Source organism: Nannospalax galili, unplaced genomic scaffold, assembly GCF_000622305.1.
Source record: "Nannospalax galili isolate Female #2095 unplaced genomic scaffold, S.galili_v1.0 scaffold182, whole genome shotgun sequence".
Classification (NCBI taxonomy): domain Eukaryota; kingdom Metazoa; phylum Chordata; class Mammalia; order Rodentia; family Spalacidae; genus Nannospalax; species Nannospalax galili.
The window spans coordinates 3,646,849-3,659,317 of NW_008348662.1; the positions used below are offsets into that span (position 1 = coordinate 3,646,849).

A 12,469-nucleotide genomic window follows, 5' to 3' on the forward strand; every position below is an offset into this window, starting at 1 on the left:
TTTTGTTACAGTCAGTGGGCTTTTGAGATGAGTGAAGGGAAAGGCACCTGTATAATATATGCTAGTGACAGCAGTCTGCAGTCTGAAATTTCCATTGTTTGAGATGTTTTGATAGGAAGAATTGTCAGTGCCTTGTATTTTCTGTACACTTTACTAGTGGTACATTTGTTTGTTTGCTGTATAATTCAGACTGGCCTGGAACTTGTCATCCTTTGGTCTCAGCTTTCCATGCACAGGGATTTCAGGGGTCCTCTGGCCTGCACTAGTGGTGCTTTAAATTTGTCATTCAAGCTCTCGAAATTCTCATACTGATGTAGTCAGACAGCAGTGCTATTGCCTCCTTTGAAAAGGACACCAACGTTTTTGATGCAGGTTCACCAGGAATCATTAAAGCAGCTGCCCTAGCCAGGCGTGGGATGCACACCTTTGATCCCAGCACTCAGGAGTCAGAGGCAGGCAGATCTCTGTGAGCTGGAGGCTAGCCTGCTCTACATAACGTGTTCAGGCCAGCTGTGGCTATAGGGAGACTATCTCAAGCAAAGCAAAGCAAAGCAAAAAACAAAAAAACAAAACAAAAAACATAAAAACAAAAAGATAAAAAGCAAACAAGACAGCTACCCTTTCCTCCTACCTGATCTATTACCCAACCAAATCTACCTTTCCTTCCTTTGAAGGATCACTTGTAAACTTTTCTGGCAGGATTTATTTTCTGTTGCTTCTTTTCATTATGTGTTCATCCAAATTAGCCACATTTTTCTACTCCTGGAATAGCTTGCTGCGTCCCCTCCATCTCTAGACTGGAACTTCTTAATCTTTTTCCACTCATGCCTTCTTTTTACCCAAGAAATTTTTAATTATGTGTATGTATGTGTGTCTGTGGGTGGGTATGTGCACGTGACTGTGGGTGTCCTTAGAAGCCAGAGAGGACATTAGATCCCCTGGAACTGGAGCTAAAGGTGGTTGTGAGCCACCCAAGGAAGGTACTGGGAACCAAATCCCAGTCTTCTGCAAGAGCAGCCAGCGTTTTAAATCACTGAGCCATCTCTTCATCCCTTTAAATCAAACATTCTTATAGTACAATCTGAAAATACACTGATTTGGGGCTGGAGAGATGACTCAGTGGTTAAGAGCTCTGGCTGCTCTTGCAAAGGATCAGCATTCGGTTCCCAGCACCTATATGGTAGCTAACAACTGTTTGTAACTCCCTCTTCTGGCCTGTGGGGACACTGCACACATGTGGTACACTTATATACATACACTTAAAACACTCATACACATAAAAATAAACTATAAAAGGTAAAGATATGCTAATTTGATACTTGTATGCTCAGGAATGACAGGAAAATATTAAGTCTCTTCTGTAATTAGATCATTATGCTTCTGTAAGAGGAGAAAACTATGTACAGAACAAACACTGCAGTTCGTGATAGAAGTAAACGCTTTTGAATCTAAGCCCAGCTGTTTTAATAACATTTCTTGGTGTGTGGCATGTTGACATACAGTGCAAAGTATTCACCTTGTATGTTCAGAACCAAGGTTATGGTCAATTCTCATGGTGCTGAAACACCTTGGAATCACCATGCATTGATTTTGAATTAATTTTGGTCTTTGAGTGTTCAGAAACCTTTTATTGTTACCAAAATTTTTTTCATGACCCCCACATTCTGTTTTGCCCCTCATATGAGGGCTTAGTTTAAGAAGCTGTTGTTCTAAAACATACTTTTAAATGACAGAAAACAAATATTTGGAGCCCTGATTCCTGGGCCTTTGTACTACCTGATGTAACATTCCCTGAGGCTATCTCCTAATTGCAAGGACTGGAGTAGTAATTATGTTCATAATGATTTCCCTGAACCACTAAGAAAAGCATCTTTAATATACTCAAGAATTTCAAGGTTTAGAAAGTTTTCCAGATTGAGCCCTTAAAAAAAGAGAAACAATGGTTCATAATTTGTTTTACTTTTTGTTCTTTGCCAACTCAGCTATACAAAATGTTGACTCACTGGGGAGTGGGTTGTGGCATAAAGCAGTCTTATTTGTTACTGGTTTTGTTTTCCATTCTTACAATCAGTTTGCACTTTTCCTGCAATGTATGTAGTATAGCTCTTACCTAAAGAAGACATAATTCTGTGTTGAAGCATTTAATCTTAAACTCTTGAGGGACTAGATGTCTTGTCTTTATTAAATTACAGGTTCTGACTGATCTTATAATACACATTTCTATCCTTCCTTTGTCTGCCTGGTCATTCAAACCACTGGTCATGGGAGGATGGAGAAGCAGATAAGCCATGTTGGTTGTCATAGGAAATAGCATTTTCAAGGATGAAATCTACAGAAGTGTGAGCTTACTTCATAACTAGCCTAGATATTGGAGGCCAGTGATAAGAGCAGCACATGCTGCCCTGTTTTTACTCTGTTGTAGAAAGATGTTTAGAAGAACACCAAGCTGTTTCCTCAAGTGTTCTGAACTATCTCCTAAGCTAATGGCATGCCTCCTTATCTTAGAAGGCTCAAGGAGTGCTGTCTGGTCAGTATGTATCCTCTTCCCTCCCCCATTAGTTTTGGAGTTTTCGTAGACACTTCCTGGAAAAGTATACTCATAAATAAGGCTTGCAGTTTTGAGGTTTACAGTGCAAAACCAGCTAAGCTGGTATTTGCCTTTGGGATGGATGGAAAGAGTGGTCATCAGATCACCTAGTACTGGACTCATGCTATTTACCACAGAGCCGTAGAGGTTCTGTATCTGCTGCAGAAAGAAAACTCAGAAAGGGGAGTACACTGGAATTTTCAAGATGAACGATTGGTGGTATGAATGAGAGGCTGCCATGGATGATCAGTATAGCTCTTTGGGTTTACTTTCAGGTGTAAAGTCACCTATTTTATTGAACTAGGCTTGCCTGGTCTATAACTCTTGAACTCCTATAACTTCAGGACATAAGTTACATGTTTTATAGAACATGTAACTGACATCTATTATAATTTACCATATCTAACTTTCATATACCAAAATCTGCAGTCAAGGCAGTATGTTGCATGTCTTATTGTAATTAACAACTGCTTAGTAAGGGATAAGAGAATTTGAGGTTGACCTTTTTCATACAGCCTTGAAGAAATGATCTCTAAACCTCAGAATATGTGAGAAGTCACTAGACACTGTTTTAGAAAGCTGTAGATTTGTTACCTGTATACATAGTTCTCATTTTGAATCTGAGGTAGAAGTGTGCACATTTGCACATTATGGATTCTTTCTGTTATTAGTGAACACATCTTGCTTACTAGCAAAGTCTGCCCCTGTAAACTTTCTTTTTAAAATACTTTATTATTATTTTTATTTTGTCTATATGAGTGTATTGCCTGCATATGTGTAAATGCACCCTGTGTTGTGCAATGCCTGCAGAAAAGGGTGTCAGATTTCCTCATGGAACTGAGTTACAGATGGTTCTTAACTGCCATGTGGGTGCTGGGAATTGAACCTGGGTCTTCTGTGAGAGTAGCCAGTGCTCGTAACCCTGCTGAGCCATATCTCCAGTCACTAAACTTTCTTTAAATTTTTTTTTTATTTATGTGTATGTGTGTGTTTGTGTGAATGTCTGCCACATGTGTTCAGATGCCCACAGTGGCCAGAATTTTGAAGTTACAAGTGATCTTGAGCCACCCGGTGTGGGTGCTGGGAACTGAACTCCATCCCCTGGAAGAGCAGTACATTCTTAACAATCTCCAGGCCCTCCAATAAACTTTCCTTTAAAAAAATTTATCTATGTGTGAGCATGTGGAGATCAGAGGACAGCCTTGGGTGTTGGTCCTTCTACCTTGTTTGAGACAAGGTCTCTTTGTTGGTTACTGCTGCATATACCAGGTGGGTTGGCCTAAGGACTTCTGGGGATTCTCCTGTCTCTACTTCCCATCCTGCCGTAAGAGCACTGGGATTACAGACTTGTGCTACAGTTTCCAGCCTTATGTGGGTTCTGGGGATTTGAACTTGGGTCTTCAGCTTTGTGCTACCCACTGAGTTGTCTCCTTAGTCCTTTCATAAACATCTAAAATCCAATCAGTAACACCTCAAAGCAACAAAACATTACTAAAAAGTCTGGGAACAAAGGTTTCTGAAACAAAGTTGACATGTTGGGTAGGAAGGAGCAGCAACCCAACCTGCTTGCATTTTTATACCATGATGAAATCTCTTATTCTAACTTCCCGAGAGAATTGACATCTTCTTGGTTGGGTGCAGTGTATGACCACAAACTCCTTCCATTGCTTACGTGTGGTGACGTGACATGGTTTTCTGACACGGCTTCTAGTCCTCAGTGAATCATTGTGTTCTTCGTTTTTCTGTTGGCCTATTGCTACCTGTATATCTATCCTCTTCTGGGATTTGGAAAGGATTGTCTACAGGTCCAATTCTGAGGGAATCTCTGTCTTGTCCTTTGATGATCTTTGTGTGGTAACTCTAAAAATGCCCTTTGCTTTTGTGGTAAAGCTGAACAGTTTGTTTCACACTGCCTTTTTTTTAAAAGTTTTTTTTATTATTTTGTTTTCTGAAACGGTCTCCCTGTGGCCCCAGCTGACCTGTCACTGCTTATGTAGACCAAGGCTGGCTTCCATCTCACAGAGATCCTTTGGCTTCTGCCTCCTGCCTTCTGGGACTAAAGGCATGGGGCACCATGCTGGGTCACACTGCCATTAAAAAAAATGTTTTCTATGTGTTTCTGCTATAGGGTATATATAGTGTTTCTCCTCTAGGATGTATATAGTATTCCTCCATGTAATGCTGCTCTTCTGCATAGGTGTGCCTCCTCTGTGTTTAAACACTTCCATATTACAGTCTCTCTAAAGGCAGGTATCATGTTACCCCTTGGCAAGGTAGGGCATGTCCTGACCTGGGCACTTGTGAAATGTAGCCAGTCTTCAGCTTACTGAGATTTGTAAGCTTGTAGGCTTTGCCATTAAGCAAACATAACATCACTTTCAATCAGTTAGCCGCTTAAAATTTTGTTTTAGATTAAACTCAGGAGAAAAAAGGAAGCACTTTAATTTCCAATATTTATTGAAAGAAAATGTCTAATGAAATGGTTGTGAGAACTAACAAAAACCCATTGTGAGTTTCAAGAGAACCATAGGCGAGTGACTCTGCATGTGCCCACATAGGCCTGTATATTCCCTAAGGAATTTGTGTAGAATGTTCTTTATCATAAGAAGTTCAGCAAGCAACTTAAAATGTTGATTGCTATATTGCCATGTTTGATTATGAATTAATAAAATATTTTTAGAATACTATATTTGCACGTTTCTACTGAATTTGACTAAATATGATGTGTCTGTCTTAGAGTGCACACCTGGTAGGGGGACTGAGTCTGGATGTAAAGCTTGAGCTGATTAATGTGGTCGTCCCTAAGCTTTAGTTTTTCTTATAAAATGAAGATAGTGCTACTTGGGTTGTATGAGTTTGTGTAGAGAATGCTTGTTCACTAATATCCCAAGAATGAGACTGTCTTGGTGTCTGTTCTATTCTAGGACTGTAAGGCTGTCTAGGTTATAAGGCCATGTTTGCTGGAGCTGAGGCTATAGTACATGGGCATCCATCTGAGCTGAAGGTAGAAAGCAAATTATTCCTAGGTTACACATCTACTTACATAGTGTCATGAACTTAATAAATAAAAGTCTCTTGTAATATTGTACCTATTCTCAGGATAAATGCTTCTGAATGACATGAAAGGCAAGATTAAAAGAAGATTAAAGATTAAGATTAGGATTTAAAGAAGTTCAAGATTGGATAGAAAGCATCAGGAGTAGAGAGTGTTAAGTTACAGTGCACTTCCTTATCAGGATGTGTGGTTACAGCACCATTTAGCAGTAAGGATTTGTAACAGAAAGTTGAAAGATGAGCATAAACCTTTGTGTTGGAGCTGGCAAGCATGTATAAGCCCAGCACTTCAGAGGCTGAGGGGGCAGGAGGATCAGGGGTTTGAAGTCAGCCAGGGTCTCATGAGACCCTGTCTTGAAAAACCAAAAACCGTCTAAATAGCTTCTTGATGGAATGGATGATACGGGACAGCGGTGGGACCATCCCTTAGAATTCCACGTTAGAGTTCTGTCTTTAACTGTCTTGGATCCTATCAAGTTTCCTCCTAATGTGAAAGAGACAAGCAGAATTTGCCTGTCAGTAGACATATTTAATCATCAGATAATTTCAGTGGACTAAAAGGAGCTTTGGTAAGGGTTATGCAACATAAATTAGTTAACTAGTATTTGATGATAGAAAATAATTTAGGAAAAGAGGACCATTGCCACTTTTTTCCTCCCCCTTGGGATTTGAAAAGCTTTCCTTAATGCTAGTCTTTCTGCCTCTCTGTGGACCAGGACAGACTTCATTAGAGTGGGGCAGACAGGGTGCCACGGTGTCCTGAATTTTAAAACCATATGGTATGATTTTCCCCCATGGAGTATGCCATAAATGTATTGCATATTTGCAAGTGAAGACAGCAATTTTGATTTGGTGAGAAACACGGAGGAGGGTTGGAACATAGGTCATTTTCATGAGCTTGTACTTCCGCTAAGACTAGTTTTTGTCTTAAAAAAAGAAACATTGATTTTCCTAAAATTTAAAAACTAAACAATGGGTCAAAAGCCATGAAGATTTCTCTACTGAGAGGGAGGATTCTGGTTACCATGGCAGACTCATGAAATGATACTGATAAGAGTAAATGAACTTACTTGAAAAAAAAGAGAAAGATGCCACAGAATAACTATCTGGAGAACATCTTCATAGACTCATGGATTTTCCTCATCTGTAATCTTAAGTGATACTATGTCTGATAACCTAAAGACACCCCTCTGCCCCTGCCCCCCACTCCATATTTTATCTGAGGTAGTCCAGCACACTGATCTGTCTTCCCCCAAAGAGGAAATGTTAGGATAGACCCTGTAGCTCCTGTAGCCTGTTCGCCTGTCACTTAGTTTCTAGCAGAGAGAAATTTGCTTTAGTCATTTGGAAATAACCACAGCAGGGAGACTGGAAGGTTGAGGTCTGTTTGGAAGAGGATCTCCGTATCCTTTGCATGGGGGGCACCAGTATAGCACTGAGTGTTCTTTGTTCTACTCTACCTTCTTGGATTCAAGAAAGTTATGAGTTAGCTTTGTGATTGCCGTCAGTCATAGTCATTGGAACTGCTCGATACTGTTATTCCTTGAGGGGAATGTACTAGTCTGGAATTATACTTGACCGCTGATCAAGTGCCATGCATTGTTCTTTGAATCTTGATTATTGTACACAACGACCCTGTGAAGCAGCCACCACTCTTGTGCCCTATTCTTTGGAGCCTGAGACATGCCAGTCCAAAACTACTCTCCTGTACTGGGTGTACTAGTTTTCATATAATTTGAGCACACTAGTTGTCAAATAGTGTCATTTTCATGGGGCTGCTTTGTCTGTGCTCTAACTTGAATTCCCGCAGAAATTCTTTGAAGAAATGGAGGGTTGACCTCATGTTAGAAGTTATAAATTCACTACTGTTTTTGTCATGAAACTGTAAGAGAGATGGGTTTTGGAAAATGGGGATGTTCTTTCTGTTTGACATTTGTTGCAGAAGGGTCCTCTTTATTGAATAGCTCATGCTCAAGAGCCATCTAGGTGGCTCTTAATTAGTGTCTTGCGGACTGGCTAGCAAGGCATTGCAGCATAGAGAGGAACAGGGCTGATAACCAATCCCACAGTCTCCATCTATGAGAGGAGAATGATACCATATTTGCTTGAAATACAGACTTGTACGAATGAGTCCTAGACTAACCATTGTGATACAGTTGTAAGAACATTACCTGACTGTTTGATCTTTCTGTATGCCCTTTATTCTGGATCATCGTTTCCAAAATTCCTGCACTGACATTGGAGTTGTAGGGAGATTTTAAGGAGGTCCATCATTGTAACTCTTGTGAAATCAAGTTGTAACTTTTGGGAGTCCACTAGGGAAAAATGCAGTTATTTTATTTTTGACAGAAAAATAAATATCTAGAGTTCCATGTTTCTGGCCATTAAGGAAAAGGAGAACCCAGTGCATGGAAAAACACATTATTTAAGTTACTTGGAGGGGTTGGAGAGATGACTCAGTGGTTAAGAGCTGCTCTTGTGAAGGACCTCAGTTCGGTTCCCGCACTTTCATGGCAGCTCACAATGGCTTGTAACTCCAGTTCCAGGAGGATCTGATCCCCTCTTTTGGCCTCCATGGACTCCTATGTGCATGTGGTACACATAAACTAACAGGAGCACACACACACATAAAACAATAAATTTTTACATTTCTTGGAGATAATGATAGGTAAATTAAACCTGTGAAAGACTTGATGCTTAATCAGAATTCATTTGATCTGTTAACTTCTTTTTAAGTGTGGTCCAACATTACAAACTGTTGGTGAGCACAGAACTGTCCTGATCACCTTTCATTAATAAGAAAGAAGGCGTGGGAAAGGGATGATGTGTTAGCAGCCTTAGCCATTATGTCTGAATGACTGTCCAAAGTGTTGTTACTGATCAATCTTTCCTTTTTTTTTTTTTTTCAGGGTCGGCATGTTAAAACAGGTCAGCTGGCGGCCATCAAAGTTATGGATGTCACTGAGGTAAGGTTGGGTCACACATGTTTTTAATGAAATCATGACATCAAAGTTATTCTTTCCCCAATACAAGAGCATTGGTGTGTTTGGAGAACGTGATCATTTGAACAAATTGCTCTCTCATGTGACATTTTGGGTTCAGAGGTCCAGCAGCAAGCTAGTTGACTTAAATTGTTGCAGATGGCTCCCAAGTAACTAAGAGTCAGTAGCGTTTGCTTAAAAAAAAAAAAAAATCTACCTCTCTCCCCCATCTGAGTGATGTCATCTTTGGCAACAAAGTGGACTAAAATTGGAAAGATCTCTAATGGAAAAGAAAAGACTGGAGGAATCACCAAGGTCATATGAATAGAGAGATCAAAGGGTATACAGTGGGGAAAGTCTCTCTAGGGTATTAGGCCACATTTGTGCCATTTCTTTTCTTTTTTATCGCGGGAGAAGAAAACATCAAGCCAGGTTCCAGAGGTTGAAAAACAGAAACATCTGCTAGAATGCCAAGCAGATTGTTGGCAAAATTTAGTAGCAAAAAATAGTCCTTGAAGTGGTCACATGAGGATTTAATGTGCAGCTTTCAATAGGAAAGAGACCTTAGACACTCTGGTGTGTCTGTGTGTCTATGTATGTTCACATGCATGTGTGTGTGAATATGAATGGATGTACCTGTGTGACTACATGTGCATCTGTGTGTGCATGTTCATTTAAAAAAGGTAGGTTATAAGGAACTAAATCCATCTTTTAAATTATATTTATATCCTCTTTTATTTTGTATATTCATTGCTCTTTTCCTAATTTTAAGCTGAATTTATTGCTGTAGTTCATGAATTTCTAGGAGTTAAACAGCAATCTCAGGAATTTGGAATGTCCTTACATTAGGCCATCATTTCCCCAAATCTGAAGTCTGCTAAGGATGGTAATGGCTAAACTGAGTTTAGTGCGCCATCTAGTAATCTGGTGAGGTGTCCTCTGCCCTGCTCTCTGCTGGTCTCTAATGGCATAGACCTCTCTTGTGTGCATTTTTGTCATTAAGAATTAGAAAATACTGTAGACCACAGACAGCTGTAGAGCCTTATACAAATATTTGAAGATGTGACATTTTATGAAGTGACTGTCCTCTTTTCTCTATCAAAGAGGATAAGTATAGGCTTTTAAATGGAAAATTGATGCTTGGTTGAATATGGACACGATTTGAATAACAAATTGTGATATGAACTGTTCTGTTCATAGAGGATCCTACCTTGGCATGCAACTCTGGAAAATTAGATGCTTTTAAGCTAAAAGAGTGATGAAAGAGCAGCATGCTCTAATTTACTGTAATTTAAACTTAGTAGGTATTTATGAAACGCTCTCTGTGTGGCTGGCCATTCAGAGGCACTTTCTTGCTTGTCTCCATTCCTGTGCCTGATCTTGCTGTTGCTGTGTTAGAATGTGTCACTGGTTTTTGAATATGTATAAACATACTCGTTGACTGGTGTATTGGTAGACTTGTGGATACCATTTTAATGGTAGTGGAGTTTTATGAATTCAGAGTTTAGTTTCTTTCGTGGTGCAGCGCCTTCAGCCTGTGCTGCCTTTCCTCCCAGTAGCTATTGTGGCCCTGCTTCTGTGCTGGCTTTCACGCCTCACATGGACACAAGTAGAGGAGAAAGAAAGTATAAAATAAAGGAAAATAGAAAGAAAAAGTTATTTTTATAGTAGCCATTGTGGCACTTTGCTATATTTCCTGTCAATCATGTCTATATGAGAATAGGTACAAAGTACATACACACACTTAGCTGTGTATTAGAATCTTTTGTATTCTTTTTTTTTGTTGTTTTTTATCTTTTTCCCTCTGTGCTGGGGAAGTCAATCAGGACCTTAAGTATTCTAGCCAGGCAAGTACTACACCACTGAGCTACACACCAGGCTGGTATTAACACTTTTGTTGAGTTGCATACAAAAGGTATTTCCTTGCTTGAAAAAATAAAGATATGATGGGAAAAAATGCAAGATATTAAGTATTTTCAGGGCTTCTTAAAAAATAATTACTGCAAAGCTCATGCATTAAGTAAACGAAAACTAGACGGTGAGCCTTAAAAAAACCTAAAACCTTAAATCAACCATTTAGCATATTGGTCCCTCAGTAATGTTTCTTACATGTTTTCTCTTAATGTCCTCTACTATAGCCTGGGGCTCAAAAATGATCTAGAATAGGTGTTGATTATGGATAGAGGACTAGGTACAGCTGGCAGCAGGGAGAACATGCCCTCGGCTGCCCTCCACAAGGGCTTCTGAGCTTTTCATGTGATCTTACAGGCCTTGGTCTGGCAAGGACCTGGCAGAAGGGGGGAGCGGCAAGGAGAGATATTGTGCAGCTGATGCGTCTGATTTCAACGATAGCAGGAGGAGCCAGTGGAGAGGGTTCTCTTGAGAGAGCTAGGCTCTGCCTGGTTTCCATTCAATTTCATCTCAGAAACAAAAAGTGCAAAAGCTAATTTGTGGGAAAAACCACAGACCTGTGATTGCTTAGGTGAAATTGAAAGGCTTTTAGCAGCTTACTTGCAGACTCAAAAGGCAAGGACAGCTGGGGTGGGAGTGTGGGTATTGAGGTGAAGATGGCATGGCTGCTTTTGGCAGCTTGAATGAATCTAGCCCTGGCACTCGCTGCAATGAGCAGGAAAATGTGGGCCTACATCACCTGCTTTACTTGATTGTGTGAAGAAGCTAGAAACAACCAGTCAAGAATTCATGTTCTGCTCTGGGGTGATCTGACATGGGACCAACTAAGAAACTAAAGAACTAAGGGGCCAGCAAAGAAGGCATTCATTGCTTTTTTGGTTTTTTGTTTTTTTGTTTTTTAATCAAAACGTACAGATCTCTATATTTCTTCTGAAGTTTAACAGAATTAAGAATTGAATATCCTTAGGATTTTGAATGACTCTCGAAGGAAACCATGTCTTTTATCTGATTGGTTTTGGGAACAGTTTAAGGAACATGTTAAGGATGTTCTTAAATTGGATAATAGTAACACAGCAGATCATTTGTGTGTGTGTGTGTGTGTGTGTGTGTGTGTGTGTGTGTTTACAGTAATTTTAGATTGAGGAATTTTCAGAAAACTTGTGTAGAGAAGTCTTATGTACCTTTCAGTTTTTCAGTAGTGATGGCATCTTGCATCACTATAGCCCAATATCACAACTGAAACACATGTATAAAACAAGCAAAAAAAAAAAAAGGCAAGGTTCCTCTTATAACTCTGGTTTGAATCTAGGTAGGAGGGCTGCATTGTTACACTATGTCTACCTGCATGCCACAGAACCAAGACAGACCATTGGAAATTGACATTGGTACAGTCTGCCAAGCATGTTCATGTTTTCTTATTTTAACATGCACTTATTTGGTTGTTGCTTGTGTTTTGAGGGATTCTTGAATTGTTAGTTTAATGTATGTTTTATTTCTCACAGGGGTGTGCCTCCTCCCTGGCTTCTTCTTGATTGAATTAAATATTTTATTTATTATTTTTATTTTATATATGTGATTGTATTGCCTGCATGTAAGTGCACCCTGTCATGCAATGCCTGTGGAGGTCAGAAGAGGGCGTTGAATCCCCTGGAACTGGAGTTACCAACAATTGTTATCTGCCTTGCGGGTGGGAACTGAACCCAGGTCCTCTGCCAGAGCAGCCAGTGCTCTTAATCACTGAACCATCTGTCCAGCCCTTTTGTTTGAAATTTTACATGTATAAGCCATTTATATAGTTTAGAAGTCAAAACACTACATACAAAAAGATACACATTTTGAAAAACAAGTTTAAAAACCTTAAGCTAGATGCCTTGGATGATAGGTCACCTTGTACTGAAGTGTTGTCATGTGCTTTCAATGTCCTGTATATACTGGG

The 12,469-nt window shown here is 39.7% G+C and overlaps 1 protein-coding gene across 26 annotated transcripts in view; it reads left to right on the forward strand.

The window, feature by feature from the left end:
• Map4k4 (mitogen-activated protein kinase kinase kinase kinase 4) overlaps positions 1 to 12,469 on the forward strand; it is a 177,235-nt gene that overhangs the window by 74,141 nt on the left and 90,625 nt on the right. For all 26 annotated transcript variants that reach the window (XM_008845884.3, XM_008845887.3, XM_008845889.3 and 23 more), the window contains exon 3: positions 8,551 to 8,607. In XM_008845884.3, the coding sequence (XP_008844106.1) occupies positions 8,551 to 8,607 (57 nt within the window). The remainder of the gene's footprint in view (positions 1 to 8,550; positions 8,608 to 12,469) is intronic.